The sequence below is a fragment of the Lycium ferocissimum genome, chromosome 4 (genome assembly GCF_029784015.1).
Source record: "Lycium ferocissimum isolate CSIRO_LF1 chromosome 4, AGI_CSIRO_Lferr_CH_V1, whole genome shotgun sequence".
In the NCBI taxonomy this organism is placed as follows: Eukaryota; Viridiplantae; Streptophyta; class Magnoliopsida; order Solanales; family Solanaceae; genus Lycium; species Lycium ferocissimum.
The window spans coordinates 15965587-15988253 of NC_081345.1; the positions used below are offsets into that span (position 1 = coordinate 15965587).

Genomic DNA, 22667 nt, shown 5'->3' on the forward strand with positions numbered 1-22667 from the left:
TAATAAAGCCCAATTTTAGTATCAGTTACCAATTCTACATTCCGTTGGTTACTAATTCATACGTACATTACAGTTACTAATTCATACGTACATTACAAAAACTGTGGCTTTTCTTGTATGTCTTACTTACACAGAATAGGAAGATATATTCGTTGCAGTTATTAGAGTCCTAATTGGGAGGAATCTCTATGTGAAGTGGTTAACACAACCACTGTGTTCTCCCATCTAGTATACAATTGACAATATACAAGGACTCTTATACACGACTGACTTAGAGTAGTTCTAGGATTAGTTTAGTTGTCATGAACTAACCAACATCATTTATATCTCTATCAGTATGTATATTGTATCTCATTGTATGTCTCATGTACTTTTGTTGTATGTTTGGTAGATATGCGGTGTATGTTTATTTTATGTCAAGAATGGAACTTGAGATATGGATGGTAAGATTTTTTTATTTTCAGTTCAGTTGCTACTTGATTTTCCCTCATAAATTTGATTTTCAGCTCAGTTGTTATTTGGCCACACTTTTCCTGAGGTAGAAATTAACATGATGTTTTACTTGGATATTGGTGATGAATTGTGTTTTATATTGGTGATGAATTGTGTTTTTAATCACCTGTTTAAGTGTTTATTTGCATAATTGTTTAAGTTATATGCTTTACATAAAAGCTTAGGGATTGCATAATATTTTTTGTTATTCATGAACTAACAACTTCAATCTCTCTGTATTCTTGTGCTTTTATTCTATCTTTTTTAAAAAGAAAAAAAAATTATTTTGTTAGGTCCAAGTCTAAACAAAGTTGTCTCATTGGGGTCGAGATCCAACACCAAATGAGATACAGACTGATTATTTTTCATCACTGTTTTAATTTCATCAATTATTATTCTACTAATTTAATTAATTATTATTCTTACAGGAGGAATAACCAGATATGTATTACAACAATACACACATACTCAAACTGAATTTGATTAATGTCTTGCGTATTACCAAGTAGCGAGAGGCGAAAAGAAGAGAAGAATATAAGTCTTCCATTAATAATTTGGATGAGACTCATGCGTCGATTTTGATGATGACTATCTCCGGCTTAGTATTAGTTAGCTTTTTTTTTTTTTTTTTTTTTTGTTTACCACTTCATTCTTGGGGTAGTGGATGTTTTGAACTTAAATATACAATTACATGTATCTGCTATCTGTTGTGGACCTTCTAGAATATTGATTTATATTTCTAAGCGTATCCAAGGATGTATCTAAAATAATAAATAAAAGGATAAAAAAAGAATTTTCTATGAATTGGTGGTGAATATTATTCGTAGCTAAGATTAAATTGTTGCGACAGATTAGCGAAAGATTTTTTGCCGCGAACAATGACGAAATTGATAAAATAGCAACGGACTTTTCCGTCACTAAGTTTTAGCCACATATACGATCCGTCGCAAAGTTTGCAACATATTCAAATTTTTGTTTGCAAAGAGGTTAGCTACGCGCATAATAGTAATGGATGACAATCCGTCGCTAAAGCTAATATGCTATTTAGCAGTGGATTTCGTCCGTCGCTAGAGGTTGTTCTTTTAGTATTATATGTTATGAAACGATATGCAACAACCATCTAAACAAGTTGTAAGATTCAATTCATAAAGCTAATTTTATGTCGCCATGAGGCTTTGGTTAGGCTGACTACTACAAGCAAGCTACTTCTGGCTTCTATACTTTCCCTTTTTTTTTTTTTTTTTTTTTTTTTTTTAGAAACCACTAAGTAATACTTAGTGGAGGGATATTTATTAAATACTAAATAATAAGAGTTCAACAGAAAAGGAAAATAAAACCCGGAACAAAAGCTATCCGGTCCAAATGAAAAGCAAAAAATGAACCTAGCCGACATACACCCCAAACCACACACCACTTCGGAAACTTCTATATTGGTCAACTCCACCGGAATGAAGCCATCGCAGATCCACCATAAAGCAACGAAACATGGTTTTCCGACATGATTTCCCTTTATTTTCGCACCACAAAGCTCTCACCGGTGCAACAAAAACCATATCCAAGGAGTTCAACTCAGAGAAACCAAATCTCTTATCTTCAGGTAAATATGCTCCCAATATGTAATTTCCTTTGTGTAAGTTGAAGATTGAGTGATATTTCAGATTGTTCTCTTTGTGGGCTTCGATCTAGAGAGATGTGAAATGACAAGTTCATGAAACTCTTCGATCTGCTATGCTTTTTTACTTATTGAGCTGAATCCTTTGTATTTTTTTTTTCTTTGGTCTCCTCTAGCTCGTATATAGATTGATGAGTATTGATTTGTGGAGGATTAATCCTTGTAATTAACTAGTTTATTTTGTCCAGTAACCACCTTAAAACCTTTAAATTAACCAAAATATGGCTAATCTGCAGATTAAAAGTTGATAAAGGTTTTGCACAAGATAATCTAGTCAATTAAAATATTTGTACCTCAAAAAACAAAGCTATCTACACCAGTCTTCTTCTCCATTATTGACTGTACATTTGCTCTGCTTCTCATTTATTGACCCATCTTCAATGGGATGAGCCAAAGCTAATACCACCATTAGAAGTTGTGTCAATATTTGAGTCACAAAGTCATGTTTGTACATCAATATTTCCAGAGTTTTTTGCATTCTTGATTCTGAGATTGGGAACTTGATGTTTGTCGTATTTAATATCCTCCTCCCTGCACTAGGTAATTCAGCAAATGAATTAAAACTTAATGTACCTGCAAAATCAAAAGCTAGGTTAGTTAAAAAATCTGCCAATGTGTTTCCTTCCATGTATACATGTTGTATAATCACATTAAAACCATCCTTTAGTCTCCTGATTGTGTCCACCTCTGTGACTATACACCATGGGGTATCCCAAACTCCATCAACAACATTCTTCAGCATTAAAGAGTCAGTCTCCAAAATTAATGGATGCAGTTCATGATTCACACAATAGATCAACCCCTCTAACATAGCTCTTGCCTCAGCCACCACATTAGAATTATGTCCCAATTCCTTACACTCAGCATATATCAAATCTCCAACCTAATCTCTTACACAAAAACCATAGGAACTAGGACCAGGATTGCCTTTAGAAGCACCATCAGTATTACACTTATACCAATTCTCAAATGGCAATTTCCAGTAGACAATCTTAGATATCAAAATGGGCTTGTATCCCTCTAAGAAAGTAACCAAATCAGGCCATAAAAAAGGTATGTTTCTAAGCCAAGGATACTTGCTCTTTGTTAAATAAAACAGGTTTCTATTGATCTCATGAATAACTCTATTAAAACTCACCCGTCCTTCATGTCTGATAGTGTTTCTTCTCTTCCACAACTCCCAAATGATCATAGCAGGCACAGCATGTAGAATTGGTTTAAATTTCTCAGCACACTCAATTTTCCACCAGTTTCTGATAACTTGGTGTATCTGAATGAGATTCATTTGTATACCCACTGCCTGCTTAAAAACACTCCAAACATCTGATGCAAATTTACTAGTTTGGAAGAGATGTTGTATAGTCTCTTGTTGAGGAACTGTACAACAGTAACATCTTGATACAACAGGGATCCTTATCCTCATTAAAGTATCATCTGTAGGAATGACATTTTTCCATAATCTCCATATAAAAAAAAGATATCTTGAAAGGCATCCCCTTAATCCACAAATGCTTAAAATCAGCCTTTGCATGATCCCTTTGTCTCAAAATGTCCCAGGTACTCTTTACTGAAAACTTACCTGTACTAGTAGGCATCCACCAAGGCCTATCCCAATTTCCTGCAAGTTCCCTTATGTGAATTCCTGATTTTATGTACTCCACTATGTCTGTTGGAAAAGTTTGTTCAAGTATCTGATCTTTCCAACATTCTCCCTCTATAAGGTCTGCAACATCTTGAAGCTCTTCATTTATAGGATAACCTGTAGGAACTACATAGTTCAAAGCACCCAGTTTAGTCCAATTTTCAAACCAAACATTAGAAGTGCCCCCTTTAACTTCCCACCAAATTTCATGCTCTATAGCATCCCTTACTTGTAACATCTTTTTCCACACTTGAGTTCCACCTTTCCATTGCACCAAGGTGGGAATCTCCTTTTTACAGTACTTATTCCACATGTAATTTTCCCATAAAGATGATGTAGTTCTGAATCTCCACCATAACTTGGCAAATAAAGCATTTGAAACATCAAAAAGTGATTTGAAACCCAAACCCCCCTCCTGAGTTGGAAGACATATATCCTTCCAAGAAACCCAATGTCTACTCCTCCCTTCCTCTCTAGTATTCCAAAAGAATCTTGCAAAAATTCGATGAAGTTCCTTTATTACACATTTAGGAGGTGCAATCACTGAAAGCAGGTAAATTGGCATACTTTGGAGAACACTTTGAATCAGCACAGCTTTTCCACCAAATGAAAGCATTTTACCTTTCCAAGAATGTAATTTCCCTTTCACCTTCTTGAACAATTCTGAGTAATAAACTTTCTTCTTCCTGGAGTGAGTGATAGGACAACCCAAATATGTGAAAGGGAAACTCCCTTTATTAAATCCAGTGAAACTCCCTACTAATTGCATCAAATCATTGCCAACCTTAGAATACATGTAGTAAGAACTCTTGGATTTGTTAATCAGTTGCCCAGAAGTCTGTTCATACTCCCTCAGGACATGCATAATTCTCCTTAAAGAGTATGAGTCAGCAGAAGCAAATATAATTGTATCATCAGCATAAGCTAAGTGGTTTAGAGGGTTTGTCCACTAAGGCATCCCATACCCAATGAATTGATCATCTTCAAATAAAACATTCAAAGCCCTTGATAATACTTCTGTAGATAATAAAAATAAAGCAGGAGATAAAGGATCCCCTTGTTTCACTCCTCTGGTGGAATGAAAGAATCCAGTAGCTTGTCCATTAAGTAACACAGAATACCAATTATTCCCAATTAAACTCCTGATCAGGTTAATAAAATGTTCTGCAAAACCCATCTTTCTTAACACATGCATTAGATATTTCCAAGAAACTCTGTCATAAGCCTTAGCCATATCCAATTTGATAATGACATTTGCTGGCTTGCCTCTTATTCTAATATCCGAAACAATCTCTTGAGTAAGTAATATATTCTCAAAAATATTCCTCCCTTTCACAAACCCTGATTGGTTTGAAGAAATCAATGTAGGAAGAATGCTTTCCAACCTATCATGTAGAACTCTTGAGATGACCTTATTAATGAAATTAGATAAACTTATAGGTCTCATGTCTAAGAAAGATTACACTTGCTGCTTCTTTGGAATAAGTACCAGATTGGTATGGGTGATAGATTTAGGTAGCTCTTTTCCATCAAAGAATGCAAGCACTACAGCATGTACATCATTTCCAACTATCTCCCAACATTCTTGATAGAATAAACCAGTAAAACCATCAGGTCCACTTGCACTGTCTCCTCCCAAAGCCATAACTGCTCTTTTGACTTCCTCCTTTGATGGGTAAGAACATAAAAACACATTTTGTTCATGATTTACCATGGATGGGACATGCTGAAGGATCCCAAAATCCACAGTATCTCCCTCTTGAGTAAACTGGTTGCTGAAAAACTTCACTGCCTCTTCTGATATCTGCTCATGTGTTTCCAGCCAAGCACCATTAGAATCTTTAATCCTGTTTATCTGTAATTTTTTCCTTTTCCCATTGACATGGTTGTGGAAAAAATTTGTGTTTTTGTCCCCCTCAATGAACCAAGAGAATCCAGATTTCTGCCTCCAGTACTGTTCCTCTATGCTTAAATACTTTTTCAACTCTGTCTGGGCCTTCTGCAAAATAATTCTATTTATTAAACTAGGATCCTCCTCAAATAATTTCTCCTTCACCCTGACCACTTCTTCTCTGATAGATAGCTGCTTAAAAATGTCCCCATATGTCTCCCTGCTCCACTTAGACAAAGCCTTCTTAAGATTCTTCAATCTCTGCTTAAAGGCCAGAAAAGGAGTTCCCATAAACTCTGTTTGCCAGTTTTGCTTTACCACGTCCTTGAAATTGTCATGATGGATCCAAAAATTCAAAAACCTAAAAGGTTTTTTAATACTGACAACTTCATCCCCACATGATACAAGCAAAGGAGAATGATCAGATCCAGTTCTTGTCAAGTGTTCCACCTCAATCTGTGGAAGAAATTCCTGAAAGATAGAATTAAACAAAGTTCTGTCCAATCTCTTAAAGATACAGTCTTCTGCTGCCCTACCATTCCACCAAGTGTATGGGCTTCCTTTAAAACCGATGTCAAATAAGTCACAAGAATTCATACAGTAGGCAAAATCTTCACACTCTGCTAGAGTGACAGGTAAGCCTCCCAATTTCTCTTCATCGGAAAGAATAACATTAAAATCACCTCCAATCATCCATGGCAAAGACATAGTACTTGCCAAATGATACATATCATCCCATAATTCTAGCCTCTCCCCTTCATCACATTTGGCATAAACAAAAGTTACAATGATGTCTTTGTCTATGTCTTGGTGATGAATCTTCAAAGTGATTTGTTGATCTGCATCCATTAAGATTTCCCACCGTACTGAAGCATTCATAAAAACCCAAATCTTCACATTCTTATTAGCAATAGCATTTTCCATACCTAACCTTCTTTTATATTTCTGTAAGTGTCTGCAATTCTGAAAAGGTTCCATCAAAGCAATCAAGCAACACTTGTATTGATTTTGTAACTTTATGAGTCTCTGAAAAGCCTGTTGTGTATTAACAGACCTAATATTCCAAATTAAAGCTTTAATCATCATTTATACTTCGAAGAAGTTGTCCTCTTTGAAACCCTCTTGGTTTGTTGAACCTCCTGATTTTTATGCTTTTTTCCACTTTTAGCAAGCATCTTTGGTGATAAACCAGCTTCCCTAGCAACTTTCAGAATGTTGTTGGTTCTGTCTTCCATCTCCTTATCCTCTTCTAATTGCGGATGCTTCCCTTCTTGTAATTCTAATTGAGACACTTTATGAGCAACAATATCCTGTAGGTTAGAATTAGGATGTGTTACTTTTATTGGAACTGCTAATTGACTCTGTGTTACTTCCTTGTTTGCAGGTGGTTGGTTATCCTTTTCAGCTGAATCAATCAACACTTGGGATCCAGAAGGGGATGAAGATAGCACCTTTTTATTTAGATCAAAGAGTCCGTTTCTTTTACTTTCATCATTTATCTGTTTAACCGCACATTTTTCCTTTATCGACTCTGCTGCATGACTGCTAATCTTCTCCTGTATGTTATTTTGTAGATTATGATCAGTACTTTCTGTAACATCTGCTGTTGTAGTGCTGATATAATCCACCATTTCCTCATCCAGTGGCTTCCTTTCAGGTAAAATCTCCCTCTCCATGCTATCCTCCCGATCATGTTCCTTTACCTCCGTACCTTTAGATTCTGCAGAATGTTCTTCTATACCAGCCTGTGCATTTGAAGATGATGCACAAGATGATATCTCCTGATTGATGTTCACTCTATCTTGCTTGTCTTCAATTTCTGTTTCCTTCTCTACTGATATATATTCTTGAGTCTTTGGTGTTGCTGTTGTTTCATGGCATGTGATCCCCTCTGTTTCAGTACCTTCAGGTTCCTCCACCCTATCACCCCATTTGGTTTGCTCCTCTCCATTTTCTTGAATTGTCTCTGGAACAGTAACACACCGTTTTGAAGCTATTTGTTCCCATTCTTTCCCTTGCTCTGTCCCCTTTTTGGCTCCATCATCATTTGTGCAACCCCCTTCTCTGTTGTTAGTGTTATTAGTTCTTTCTTCCTTATCTTTTGTAACATTCTCCTACTTGTTGTTGTAGTTCTCAGATTCCTCTACCGCGTTATTATTCCCATCATTCTCCTCCATTTTCTCCTCATCATCCTCTGTTGCTAAAGCATCAAATTTGTTTTGAGTTTGAATTTCCTCACCAGCCTGATCACTCGAATCTGTCCTTTTCCCTTTCTTCCTTTCCTCAAGATTGATTCTGTTATCCTTTATAACATTCCAAGTTCGCCATTTTCCAACAACTTTTCCACTTGATAAAAATTTTGTCGGAAAATTTTCCTTATTTCCTTGTTGTTGATCCTTTTTGTTGTTACCAAATTATCACTGACAGTCTCATTTGCATTATTTCTCTCTGATGGGCCGCCTTCTTTTTTCTCATTCTCAATATTCTTCCCTTCCTCCTGTTCAAACCTAAGCTCAGGATTCAAAATTCTGCATTCCTTCTCATTATGACCTTGTAGTCTACATTCAAAACAATATTTAGGTAAATTATCATACCTAATATTCACAGTTACAGTTCTCTCTGCTCCAGTCACTTCATTTACAATATCCATTAGGACAAACTCAGGCAAATCATCATTTAGATCCACAAGAACCTTCACCCTAGCACAACTAGGGCGAGTTTTGTTAATTGTAGCCTGATCCACATGTAAAGGTTTCCCTACTGCCGAAGCAATGGAAAAAAGAGATTCCTTTACAAAGTATGTGGGCAATAGATTAGGGAATGAAATCCATGCCATCACCTTAGTGGTCTCTTCATCAACTTTAAAAGTAGGATCATACATTAAAGGCCTCATTTGGTAGTAGTATCCATCCTTTGAATTGATAAAATACGATCCTTTAGATGTGAGATTTATAAAATCCTCCATCAAAGAGAGTCTTATCAAAACATGTCGAAATCGAAAGACTCCAATCTCACATTTTCCTTTGATACCACACTGTGCAGGAATCGCTGTCCTTAATTCATCAATCGCCGGCCATCCATATGAGAATTTTCCTATGACAGCATATTGCAGGTTTTCCATCACATTCATCCGAGCAACTTCATCCTCCGTCCATTGAACTCGTGGTATCCCATTAACATATGTAATGGGTTTCTGCTCAATAGGATCTACTTTGACATTTTCTTGCATAATTTCCTTAAGTAACACTGGTTTTTGTATGTCAGGTTTGTGAGAGTTAATTTCAGTAATAGCCAATTGGTTTGGGTTCAAAGAAGGGAATTCTGAATTTGAAGCGGTATTAAGCGGCAGACCAGACCCTGAAGGAGGCTGGCCGCCGGCCATGGTGGCCATGCCAACGGCTACTTTCTGCTAGGTTTAGGTTTTTTGATGCATGGGTTTAGAGTGTTGATAAAGTCTTTTCATCGGGCGTGTTCCAATTTCGCACTGTCCATCAATCTGAACGTTATATCACACCTTTGTTCGGTTAAATTTTAACTAAAAGAAAGGATTCCACAGAAGTGCAAAAGACAAAATAAACACAGCTTCTATACTTTCCCTTGTAATTTAGTGTCATTTTAATTTGTATGTAGTACCAAAAGAATATATCAAACAAAGACGAGCAATCTCAGGCCTGAGAACATTAACGAACTCTGGATGTTAGGGCTTTGTTCACCTTTAGACATGAACGCTATTTTGTTCTCCGCAGAAACCCGCTTTAGAGATTAAACGACAATAAGATAAGTCCATGTTCAATCTAAGACAATGTTGTACACTTCAAATATCTAATTCTAAGGTTACCTTTTTATTTATTTTTTCGCCTTTCTCTTGACTTTTGCAATCCTTTGAAAATATATTTCATGTTAGACAAAGTATAACTACAATTAATATGTTTCCTTTTTTAATTTACCTTAGGAGTATCTTCATATTTTTTTAAATCTTATTTAAAAGATTTTTACTTTTTGTTTTTTCTTATTTTGGTTAAGGTATATTTTTAAGAATGGAAGACAAACTGTATTCTTTTCTCAAAATGTATTTTCCTGTTCTATTTACGTTGGGAATTTTAAGAGTTTTCCTTTTTATTTTCCTTAGGAAGGCTTTCCTTAAGAGTTGATGCGTCCCCCGCCAACTTGTAGGTCCAAAGTAAAGTTGGTGCGTCATAAGCGGAGCACATTGATTTGGGAGAGCTATTATTCCAAGCAAGCGCGCACACAAAAACATAGGCTGTGCTGCTATAATCTGTCCAGAAAACTGTTCAATCTTTTTCTGTATGTTTGTTGCAGCTATTTGTCTTCTACTTTCTTTAGATTGGACCAAAGCTGTGGTGGCTTCGGTTTTTATTCTTCTATTTTCTTTTTTACTGTATTTTTTTTTTTAATTCTCTTTGTTTTTAATTTTCAAGCAGAGGAGAATTAAGGATGACCATAGTTCCCATGTCAGGAAGTCGTAGTGCAGAACATCAATTTAACATTCAGAGAAATATAACCAAGGTACAATCATCCTTTATTCTCACCATGTAACAGGGTGCAGATTTCCTTTGTTCTTTCTGACTATTTACATCAACCAAGATAAAGATAATGCTTTTAATGATTTCTTCTCCCCAAAATCTTATCTTTCTTGTCATGTTTCTACAAAATTCAATCTGGATTCCAGTGCCATACAGTATTTACCTTCTGTTGCGCCTGACAATTTTAGTACCATATGTTTCAATTCTGAATTATCTATCTATATATATATATATATATTGTGACCTTTTGTCTTTGTACTCTTGTTCAGCAAAATAACAAATGCTATTCGAGCCACGTAGTGAAGGAGGATAGACTTAGCCAATTGCCAGATGAATGTCTTGTATCAATTATTTCTCAGTTAACATTGAGAGAAGTAGCACTCACAAGTTGCCTGTCAAGTCGGAGCGCAATGGCAGGCGATTTTCTCGCCAGGTTCTAAGCAGCTTGGCACGACTGAAAGATATCTCTATCCAGCTACACATTGAAGGTCAAAGGCACAACAAATGGAAGAGTCACCTGGAGCAGCTAGATTCATATCCCTACTAGTTTAGTGATTATAGGTGATAGATATTGTAATCGCAATAGTGAAAGTGTAGTTAAAGTTTGTTTGAGATCTAGCTTCGAGTCCAAATGGAGCTAGTGGCATTGTACAGATTACATTTTGGTTGAAATGAAAATTTAAACTTTTAACCAAAAAAAAAAAAAATAGGTTGTGACAGATGCATTTCCTTGAGTAATGGTGGCAATTTCTTTGTGTATATTGAATGCACGAGAACCATCAACTTTACTAAACATTTCTTGCAGTTCCAACCATACAACTTCAGCAATAGTAGCATACATCAAACCACCAAGAAGATTTTTTGACACAGAGTTCATAATTCAAGACAAGACTATTGCATTGACTCTTTCCCAATGTTCCCACATACTTTCTAGATATTTTTCTTTACTACTAGTTCCATCCACCATCCCTAACTTGTTTCTACCCCTTAAGGCAATCTTCATTGAACTAAGCCAGAGGGAATAGTTTTCAATACCCGTTAGTTGGAAGGTGATGATTTGCATACCACTCACATCTGATGAGTGAAGGAAGAAAGGATGCAAGTAGTCGATCACAGCATTCATTTGAGTCGTAGATCCAGTTCCATTACTGGTTTTTTGAGATGAATTCAAACCATTCTGCACAGCTGCATTTGTCTGTGTATTAGTAGTTCCCATTCTTGTAACTGAAATGTGATTCCAAGATTTCCAAGCTTAGCGGAAGCAATTTGTGTTTTCTTATCAACGAGTGATCAATATACAACTACATAAACTTTGAATCGAGTCTCATATGCTCTAATACCATGTCATAATTTGTGGATCAATGATCAGTCTTTAATATGAACAAGAAGAAGAAATGGGGAGAAGAGAAGAAATCTGGTAAGGAAGAAGAGAGAAGATTATTGCATTGTTTCATTCAATATGTTCATCACACAATGAGTGAATCACCTATATATACAAGTAGGTTAATCCTCTAACTCCGTGAATTGACTATAACTAATTCTGTGAACTTAACTAACTGCTATAGTCCAAAAGAATAACTAACTTCTAGAACTGTCAAACTGCCGTGTATATCCTGTGTATATTCTGCGTATATTCAGTGTGTATTAACACTAAATAACGCATTGTTTCTCCAACTCAGTCCCGTGGATGTTTAACGCATTTAGCAAGGATTGTAAAGGAAAACATGATGATTAGTTGGTTTCATCAAGAATTCGACAAATTTGGTTTTATTGAAAGGTCAATGAAACGTCTATCAAAGCAGAAGTCTCCCCAATAACATTTACGAGAATTAAACCAAGTTAGCTTAGGTTATATAAATACTAGTTCAAAATTTATGAATTTCTTGTAATATTAGCCTAGGGGATATGCATACAGGTTTTCAAAGTTTCATAAATGTGCTTGTACGAGTTACACTAGGGGACATATATAACGAACATAGATATTTGATTCCTTAAGTAATGAGATATTTATGTATTATAAACATGCTTATTATCATATGAAATACATTAATATTTTAAAATCCCTAACTTAAATTCGCAGATCCTTTTGCGTTTGTATCATCATTCATCAGTTTGTTTCATTTTCCCTAAGGATGGTTTTATAGTTCTTTATAAAAAAAAAAAAAATTTAGCTCCTTTACAAATAATTTTCTTTTTATTCTTGCATGTAAGAGATATGAAAAATTAATTTCTATTCAATTTATAGGGATAATAGTCAAAATACCCCCCAATGTTTGACCAAAATGCCAACTACACACCTAACCTTTTTGTTGGTCCTATTACCCCCCTGGACAAATTTTTTCAGTATTAAAATGCCCCTTTTTTAACGTTGTGGCGGGAGAACGTGAATACGCGCCCAGTGGCGCGTGATGGCCTTCAAAAATCTGCATCGACGTGTTTTGGACTCCAACTAAGCTGTCACATATGATGCCACATAGATATATTTAAATTCCTCCATTTACACCCAACTTCTCATTTTTATTTCAACTTCTCATTTTTTTCTCAATCACGACCAAACAAAGCCCTAAACACAAAACCCATTTTCCTTTCATACCACCACCCAGAACGGTACCACAATAATCCTGTGGTTTCTTGCGGTGCATAGGGAAATTAAAGATCGTCTATGAGTTTGAAGTCTTGTAAGTTGCCAAGTGAAGATTTGGATGTTTTGGTATCCCATCTCCATTTTTTTGTCAAAATAATATCCATTATAAACAAAAATCTGAACTGAAGAAAATCCACATATGATTCCCAACAACTTGTTAAAGAACAACTTTCCACCATAAACGAAAATCTGAAGGAAAAAAAACGAAAAATCTGAAGAAAAAAAAAAAGGAAAAATCTGGAAAAAAAAAAAAGTTGAAAAATCTAATGTTGTTAAAGAAAATCTGATTGGAAGTTGCTTGTTTGGAGTTGCTACTTGTTGCTTGGTTGGAGTTGTTTAAGCACTAATTCTTTGAGTTTGATATTGGGAGAAAATTAAACTCCATTGCTAGGAATTTGGAGAAAGCTATGAAGAACACCAAATGGGTTTATTTAAATTCTTCATTGTTTGATCAATTAATGGATGAACTTTGTTCTATTAGGTGTTAGGAAGCTTCCTTTCATATTTGGATTTGTTGGATTAGATTTGAGGAAGTTGGTGTGATTTTTTTTTCAACTTCTAATGAAGATGATGATGATAATGTTGATGAAGATGAAGGAGAATTGGTTATGGGTTTTGGATCCTTACTAAAAATAGAGTATGGAAAATTGAGAGATTTTTTTTTGAGTTGATTTGGTGTGATTTTTTTCCAACTCCTAATGAAGACGATGATGACGTGGCACGTGGGCCGGGCGCGTGTATACAAGCGCACAGTGGATGGGAGTTGTCGTATTGGACCGCCACATCAGCAAAAAAGGGTCGTTTTGATGCGAAAAAATTTGTTCGGGGGGTAATCCAGCTGACGCATGAAAGGTTACGTGTGTAGTTGGGATTTTGGTCAAACGTTGGGGGGTATTTTGACTATTATCCCCAATTTATAAGCAGCTATAGGAGATCATTTCTTCTAAAAAGGACCGTTGGCTAATCTCAAATTAGCATTGCAATCATGTGCAAGGCTGGATTTTGCTCGTCCTATTCACATGACTAGCTAAACAATGAAATCAGCATCCTTTTACAACAAAGACTTTTTGGCACAGATTCTAAGATCTGGCCTCTTTTTCCTTGTACAAACATGAAAATCTTCTAGAAGAATGACGAAAGCATAATAAACTCAGCCCACTATTCTTTTTTAAATTGTCTTTATCCCTCCTAATAAACCCCACAATAACCCCTTCACACACACACATACACATGGGTACAGAAAATACCAAATTGAAGGCTTTCTTGTTTCCATGGTTGGCCTATGGTCACATCTCACCATTTCTTGAGCTAGCCAAAAAACTTTCAGACAGAGGTTTTGTGATTGACCTTTGTTCTACACCTATTAATCTAAGTTTCATTCAAAAAAGAATTCCACAAAGCTATTCTTCTTCAATCCAGCTTGTGGAACTCCAATTACCAGAATTTCCTCAACTTCCTCCTCACTATCACACAACCAATGGACTTCCTCCCCATCTCAATTCCACCCTCCATAAGGCTCTCAAATTGGCCAAACCTAACCTTATCACCATCTTGAAATCTCGAAAACCCGATATTGTAATCTATGATATTATCCAACTGTGGACTTTTGGAGTGGCTTCTTCACTCAACATACCATCAGCTCAATTTTTCACATCTGGCGCGGCCATGTGTTCCTATTTCGTTCACTTGTATAAGAATCATGACATCGAATATCCTTTTCCAGCTCTTCATTTACGCGATTATGAGCTGACAAAAGCGCGTAAAACATTGGCTGACAGAAATGACACAGAGAATGAGAAAAAGGATGATGAACCTGAAGAGGAGATTACTCCTCAAGGTGGAATCACGCTAATAAGCACTAGTAGAGAAATGGAAGGGAAATATATGGATTATTTATCTAAAATTATTGACTCGAGAATTTTGCCTATAGGTACACTAGTTCAAGACCCTGTTGCAAGTACTGGAGAGGAAAGCATAGAGATCATGCAATGGCTAGATCATAAAAATGAGTTGTCAACTGTGTTTGTCTCTTTTGGGAGTGAGTATTTCTTATCGAAAGAAGAAAGGGAGGAAATAGCATTTGGATTAGAGCTTAGCCAAGTGAATTTCATATGGGTTGTTAGGTTTCCAAAAGGTGAAAATCAAAATCTTAAAGAGGCTTTGCCACAAGGTTTTCTTGAGAGAGTTGGAGATAGAGGGATGGTTGTCGAAGGATGGGCTCCACAAGCTAAAATACTAACTCATCGAAGTATCGGAGGATTTGTGAGTCATTGTGGATGGAATTCTATATCTGAAAGCATAGAATTTGGCATTCCGGTTATAGCTATTCCCATGCAACTTGACCAACCAATGAATGCTAAGTTTCTTGTGGAAATTGGAGTTGCTTTAGAGGTTGTGAGGGATGATAAGGGATCCCTTCATAGAGAAGAAATAGCAAGAGTTATAAAAGATGTTACAAGTGGAGAATCCTCGGAAGATTTGAGGTGTAAGGTGAGGAATTTGGGCAAGAATTTGAAATCTAAAAGTGTTGAAGATATGAATGCAGCTGTTGAGGAGTTAAAACAACTTGTTGGGAAGAGTAAGATCAAGAATGGTTCTTTCTGAGTTCAATTAATTGATGAATAAATAAGCATCACAAATATTTCCTTTTATATTTTACTTTCTGATTACCATAAGAAATAATCACCTCTTGTTCGTCCAAAACTTTAATTTGTTACGAAATCTATTGATATGGTCAATATTTAGAGAGTTAAAACTCTTCATGTTTCTAATTTCTTATATTTGCCATGTAGTACACGATTTGGAAAATAGTATCGATATTCAAAACGAAAATTTTGAGTAAATAACTATACATGAAGAATAAAGTACAAGTTTTTGTGAATGATCAATGTGGAGCTCAATTTAATAAAATAGTGTTTGAGCTACAACTGTTATTCTTGTAAGGAAAATATTCAGCTTGATAGTTTTCTTATTTCTTAGATATTTCAACTAGTCATTTTAATTATGAATACAAGTAACATCAATTATGGTTACAAATATTTCATGTCCTAACTGTTTTGCCCTGTTTTTTAGAAGTAGTGGTCTCTCAAATCTAGAATCTAAAAATCTCAGTGGACAAGCACCTAATGTTGTATGACAAAGAACCGACCCGCGTAAATGCGTTGTATTGTTCAATTAGGTGGAAGAATAATTCATAAATTTAATAGTAAATGAAATAGCATAACAGTGAAAAAATTTCAACAGTCATGCTTAGAAACTGAAAACATCCATTACATCTTTGAATTCTATCACGGAAGAAGGTTAAAGTCAATAAGAGGTGAACAACTCATGAACTTTCACTTATGGTTTAACATTTTCTCCAAAAATGTTTACTAATAGCTTTCTAATAATATTTCCTATCTTATCGTAGATATGTGTTCAACATATTCGTTTCCTCACATATACTGGGACTCACATTCACTATGCCAATTTTCAAATCTCACTTGGACAACAGAATAAGGAAAAACAAAGTACCTTTAATTAATCTCATTGAAGTAATTTTGAAGGTTTGATCCCTAAGTGTGACATAGATCTTTCTACTTAGCAAATTGTCAATCGTTAATGCATAAACTAAGTTTCAATCTTTAATGCATAAACTAAGTTATGTTTCCTGGGGCTACTTTTTCGGTCGCAGGTGATGCTACAACCAATAGATTCTTCAGTTGATTGATGAACAAAGGAATTTAGTATGGAACAGTAAATTAAAGAAATATATCAAAGAAAATTTATGTCATATAAATACTATCGTCGAATATTCTATCGACTTGACTCCAAAAAATTAGGATTAAAATTAATAGTCTTACTTATGACTAATGACATAAATAGTGCCATTGCCAAATGCACAATCAATCTGAATATTCAAATTCAATATTTTTTTCCTCTCAAGGTGCTATGAGATCGAAAAATATCCATGTCAAAAAGATCTTCTTAGTAGCAATTAACATACACCTCTATATGTGTATACATGGCAAGATACAGCTCGACACATGGCAGGATGGTAATGGAACACGTGGCAGTAGGAGGTGGAACGTTGCAACTTGCAAGTTGTCTCATTAAATTCGAGTGAGAAGTCCCGGAGACATCCGGAGTAAATCCCAGTGTTTTAAAAGGCGGGGGCGTAAGGCGGGGCATTTTACATATGCCTCGACGAGGCGTAAGCCCTATGGGTATTTAATTTTTAGTATTTCATAAAATAATATAATTACAATAAATACTTTTAAATATGTAAAATTACATTAAAAAAATAAAAGAAAACTATATATATATATATATATATATATATATATATATATATATATGTTCGAGTTAGTGCAATCTCAGAGTTCTCCATCTCAGATAAAAATGGATGAGACGGGTGTGGCAGTTAGACCCACTGTATCGGATAAAGATACAGCTAGTCCGGTTCAAACGGTAGCGGGGAAAGACTCATCAAATCCGTTGATGGCTGTCACTTTGCCAAAAAGTGAAGATGAGGGATGTTCATCTCTCCAAACAAGACGGAGACTACGAAAGACACTTACGCAAGGAGCAACTTCTACAAAGAAAAGCATACTTGCAAAAAAGAAAAAGAACGAATATATATATATATATATATAAAGGCTTGATCCTCAGAAAAAACTAATTAAAGCAATCCATTATACGCCACTTACAACTTGTAATTATATGTAACATAATTTTACAAGTATAAACAATACAATAAAATAAAAGCTATTATGAAATACAAATCAACTATAACATCTTAACTTTCAAACAATGAAAAATCACAATTTCTTAAAACAATATTGCTATCATACTATTCATTTTATCTCAGTATTATAATTAAAACGTAACTCCTTCATGAATAAAAATATAATTACTTTCAAATAGCAAAATAATAAAATATGATACTTTTGATACATAGGATGTACAAAAGACCAATGACAAGTGAAAATTTACAATTCGGTTATGTATTTTTCAAAGAAATATAAAGTCATATTCACCCTCACGATGTTCTCAAATGTATGCAATACTACGACTTGTTATTTGAGTTACACCCAATCTTCTTACTTTTATAGATGAAAAACTATTAAGTATCATTCATTTGTTAAAGAATTATAAGGGTCAACGATACTAATTAAGAAATTTAACATAAAATTTGTGTAAGAACTGTTAGGCGAGCCCTGAGCGTTGGACGTTAGGTGTGTTTAGGGCATACAGTCGGGCGCTTAGGGCGTAAGCCTCACGGGAACTAAGCCCCGCACGTGAGACCCGGGGCGAGCTCCGAGGCGAGCCCTAAAACTGTCTTTTAAAACACTGGTAAATCCACAAAGGAAATTGTACCAGGTCATTAATGGGAGAATAACATTATATGACCAGTCCAGATACGGAGAAAGCGTTATAATCCAGAATTAAAGCTGCATTTATTATTCATTATTAGAATTTAATCACAGCTTAAGAGCTTATGTATTTGTACTATAAAATGAGCCTAACAGCCCTTGAAAAGGCATCAAATAATAATTACTTATACTCATTCTCTCAAACTCAGTCTTTACAATTAGCTATTTTAATTATTCTTTTGCACCGGAATAGTTCTCATTTTCTAAGAGCCAAAGCATGTATTTTTTCCATCGGAGGAAACCCATCAAAGGATTTGCTCCAAGAATCAACAGAGCCCAGGCCTAATTATTCTATTATTGCTTCTTTGCCATTTCATATATCTCTTATTAGATTGATCTTAATAGTTATAATTGGCTTTATTTCATTCATTTATAACAAAACAAGTCACGTATTCTTTAAACCACAAACAAATTCAACTGTTCTCTTTTTAGGGTAAACAATATGCAATGAGTTATTATTAGCAATTCAGCTAGTTAAGACAGAGATAGAGGGCTCAAAATTTAAGAATTGATAACTGGTCAATTAGTTAATATAATCATAATCATAGTAACTGGTTAATTAGTTAATACAATCCCAGTTTAATAATTGATAACTGTACTATCAAAACTTAATAGCAATAGCTGGTGAATTAGTTAATACAAATCCCAATCATACTATGGCAGGAATTCAATAAGATTTATTAACAGTCTGACCTTATTTGTTTGCATTTAATGGAGGTTTGAATCTTAGTGGTTTAGATCTTAGGCAATTAAATGTATTTACTTACATTAAGATCTAAGAAGTAAAAACTTATTTGGTCTGAATATGTCTTAATTATTAAGATTGAAAAGGGTCTTAATATCATTAAGAGTTATTTTTGTAGGGATAATTTTTAATTACTTTTTTTTATTTGAATTGTATATTCATTACTATGTTTAAATAAATATATTATGCACATTCAGATATTGGGAAACAAATAGTCTTAGTATTAGTGTTCTGATCTAAATATAATATCTTAATCATTCGAAAATACATCAAACTCAGACATCTTAATCTTAATGAAAATAAATGAGAATTGATATCACAAAACATTGTAGCATAAAATATGAAGAGGTCAACCAAAATTTTACAAATTATAAACTTTGAAAAGGACATCTTAATTTTCGTTTTATTATATCTCTCATCTAATCATCTCCAAGTCTAAGAGAGCTGACAAGCTGTTCTCTGGGTAGCTACTTGCAGAGTTGTCATCGATATGTCGGACTCAAATGGAAATAGGGAAAAAAGAAAAAAATAACGGGTCGTCCTTTAACCCGACCCAGTTATTAACCCCCACTTTGCCCGTCCTATTACGAGTTTGACCTGCACCCCGCCCCAATTGTCATCCCTACAAACAGCCCAAACTCAAGGATGCTAACAGGATAACTAGACAAAGCATCTCTCTATTAAAAAAAAAAAAAAAAAGAAGTTTGTTCAATCCCCCTTCTGGTGGTCATTTCCCCATCTCTCTGTGTTTTATTTTGTGTAGAAACGGTAGTATAATATTTCCTCTGTCCCAATTTATATGATACAATTTTCCTTTTAGTCATTTCCAAAAAAAACGACACATTTCCTTATTTAATAATAATTTAACTTTAAACTTTACCCTTTACGCTTAATGAGATAATTTATAACCACATAAATATCTTTAGCTTGTTTTAGATCACAAAATTCAAAAATCTTTTTTTATTTCTTAAACTCCGTGTCCAGTCAAACTGGATCAATAAATAGGGACGTAGGGAGTGTATAACAAAACAGTCTACATGAGAGTTTGTTGGTCACATTGTTGGTATGTTTGACCAAATAAACATTTCATTTCTACTTTGTTGATGTTACTGAAGGGAAGTTAACTTTTAACTTTTGCATAAGCACAAGTATGGGCTATTAATATTTCATTTCTGGGTTTGCCATGAGAAATCACTACTGCTATATCTCCTCTGTTTAGTCTCCGTTTCATAACGCTGTCACCAATTTTTACTAGGTGACATTGGGACAGTGCTTAATAGGAGTAAAAATCGTGCTCACAAGTCACATCATAACATTAATTTCATGTAAATGGACATGTTTAGATTTCATTAAATAGAATCGAATTGAAGGTCGAAATTAATTCAATAACAACCACTTCAATAGAGCAATAGAAAATAATGAGAATTATGTCACAATAAAATGATTAGAAAATAATTTATTTCAATAGATTATACTACTTTTAGAATAACAAAGAATCAGTTGAATACTGGAATAATAACAAACCACCAAATGACTATACAAAGCAATACTGTTCAAACTCTCAAAACAAAACATGGATTCTCTCATTGCCTCAAAAGTGCAAAGAGGGAGAAAAGCAGAGATGTCCCAATCAAAGCACCGGAAGCCAGCAAAGAGAAGGCAGCTCCAGCGTCCGGTGAGGGAGCAGGTGACATCCCAATCTCCTGTGCGGAGGAAGCGACCACGGCGGAAAGGAGGACGGCGACAACTAAGGCTTTCATGCTAATGCTAATTTGAGCCATCGATATGTTACTGGAAAATGCAAGTTTGGTGAAATTGACAACTTTGTGTAAAGAATGTGCTGTGAATTGGTGAGAAAGATGGTTTGTTTGTGTTCATTATATAGGAGTGGAAGAGGTTAGTGGGGTCCTTGGTGAGGAGTGACAAGCTTAATGGTAGGTTAGACTAGCTTTCAACATTTCATCAAACAGCTCATAATTTCGTATTAAGTTCATGTACTTGTTTTTAAGCTGTAATTATAATTGATAGAGATAATTTCGATTAGTTTCTTTGGTTAGAGTTATGCACGTATTAATAATATAGAAATTAATTATAAGGAAATTCATGTATTATTTTAAATAGGATTTACTTATGCAGAATTTGATTATTTATGTACTATTAGTTATTCCATCTTCAATCTTACATAAAATAGTAATAAATATATTTCATCATATCTTATGCAGGTTTCCAAATTATAAATCAAATACCGTGTTAAATATGTTAATTTTATACATAGCAAAAAAATACTACCAAACATAACATTACGTATACAAAATTTTAGATGGATAACTTAGCTCTTAAGGAGCAATCAAATGACCCAAAACGTGTGTAACTTAGTGGTGCGATGCATCTTCCTTCTCTTTATTGAAAGCTAAGATATCACCGAGACCGACCATAACATTGGATGGATGGGCCAACAACCCTTCTAGAATCCCACTCCATGTGGCAGTATTTGTATCATTGGACCTGGCTCATCATAGCCAGGTCAATTTACACGATTCCCAGTTGGACTTCCTCTACGTGGTTTATTTCCCCAAACTCGTGGCCCCACTCTAATGTGTTCATATTTACATCCTATTATTTTATTAACAATAAGAAAAGTCTAATTGAACATCATTCATTACAAGATTTCAAGTCACTCGAATTAAATTACAACTCGTTCACTGCAATTTAAATTGTATTTTTTGGATGATCGGACTCTGTTTTGAGACTTTACACTTTTTTTCGTTTCAAATCTTTAAATATCACAATATTTTTCCAGCAACACAGTATAATAAAAATCGGGCCTTAACCTGCTTTAAATGATGAATGTCGTCTTTGTCATTGTCGTTCCAATTAATCTTCTTAAATGATGCTATACGCATGATTTATGATTAGGAAATTTTCGTAACATGGATAGATCAACCCCCATGTGGCAGAATCATATTGGCCGCCACACATGATCAGCTCCAATTATTTGTGCAACTCCTCACAACAATTGTCACTATAATTAACAAAGTCAATTTACACGGCATTTGAGTTAGTCTTCTTCAAATTGGCTATTGCCGAAACGAGTCCGGAACCAAAATGCCCCCAAAAAAATCACTTTGAACTAAAATACCCCAACAAAAAAAATGTTACAAAACTACCTTTAGCGCGATAATTTTTGGGCTAAAGCGGTCAACGGAACGGAGCGGGTTAACTACTTTGCGCGATATTTTTTGCGTTATAGAAAAATTTTAAAAAAATCTATAACGCGATAAAAAAATGCGTTATAGAAAACGATACCCAAAAAAAAAAAAAAATTGGCCAACTTTATTTTTTGCAACACTTAGTGTTTTTTTCCATACTTTGACCAATGATTAGTCGTGTATCAAGACTCCGAAACGTCAATATTTTATATAGAACCTAATATTTTTTTCTGCGTACAATAATGTAGGCTCAATACATCAAAGATACGTAAATGTTTGAATGGTCATTTTAGGGGTTGAAAAGGTGTCCGAAGTAAGTTTTATTTGTAAACTTTAGGTTTAAGTGTTCTATATACATAAACGTCCATTTTTGTTTGAAGACCTGTTGTCATTAGCTTAAGGTTTTTTATTTTT

The 22667-nt window shown here is 34.7% G+C and overlaps 2 protein-coding genes across 2 annotated transcripts; one reads left to right on the plus strand and one right to left on the minus strand.

Annotated features, from left to right (window-relative positions):
* Positions 1-2471: 2471 nt before the first annotated feature.
* On the minus strand, positions 2472-5253 carry LOC132053773 (uncharacterized). Its single transcript, XM_059445875.1, has 5 exons — positions 4772-5253; positions 3744-4678; positions 3303-3541; positions 2822-3047; positions 2472-2737 (listed from the first exon to the last, which is right to left on the minus strand). Exons 1-5 carry the CDS (start codon positions 5251-5253, stop codon positions 2472-2474), a joined length of 2148 nt encoding a protein of 715 aa, XP_059301858.1.
* Positions 5254-14078: 8825 nt separating this feature from the next.
* LOC132051628 (beta-D-glucosyl crocetin beta-1,6-glucosyltransferase-like) lies at positions 14079-15766 on the plus strand. The gene has a single exon (XM_059442783.1). It carries the CDS (start codon positions 14116-14118, stop codon positions 15487-15489), a length of 1374 nt encoding a protein of 457 aa, XP_059298766.1. The 5' UTR covers positions 14079-14115; the 3' UTR covers positions 15490-15766.
* The last annotated feature ends 6901 nt before the right edge of the window (positions 15767-22667 follow it).

What these genes read in the sequence shown, in the direction of transcription:
- LOC132053773 (XM_059445875.1), bottom strand. Translation starts at nt 5,253, where the DNA reads ATGAGACCTATAAGTTTATCTAATTTCATTAATAAGGTCATCTCAAGA. An exon ending in GTGGATGCCTACTAGTACAG is followed by an intron (nt 3,542 to 3,743) that starts GTAAGTTTTCAG and finishes ACTGTTGTACAG; the next exon opens with TTCCTCAACAAGAGACTATA. An exon ending in CTATCAGACATGAAGGACGG is followed by an intron (nt 3,048 to 3,302) that starts GTGAGTTTTAAT and finishes GTAAGAGATTAG; the next exon opens with GTTGGAGATTTGATATATGC.
- LOC132051628 (XM_059442783.1), top strand. Translation starts at nt 14,116, where the DNA reads ATGGGTACAGAAAATACCAAATTGAAGGCTTTCTTGTTTCCATGGTTG.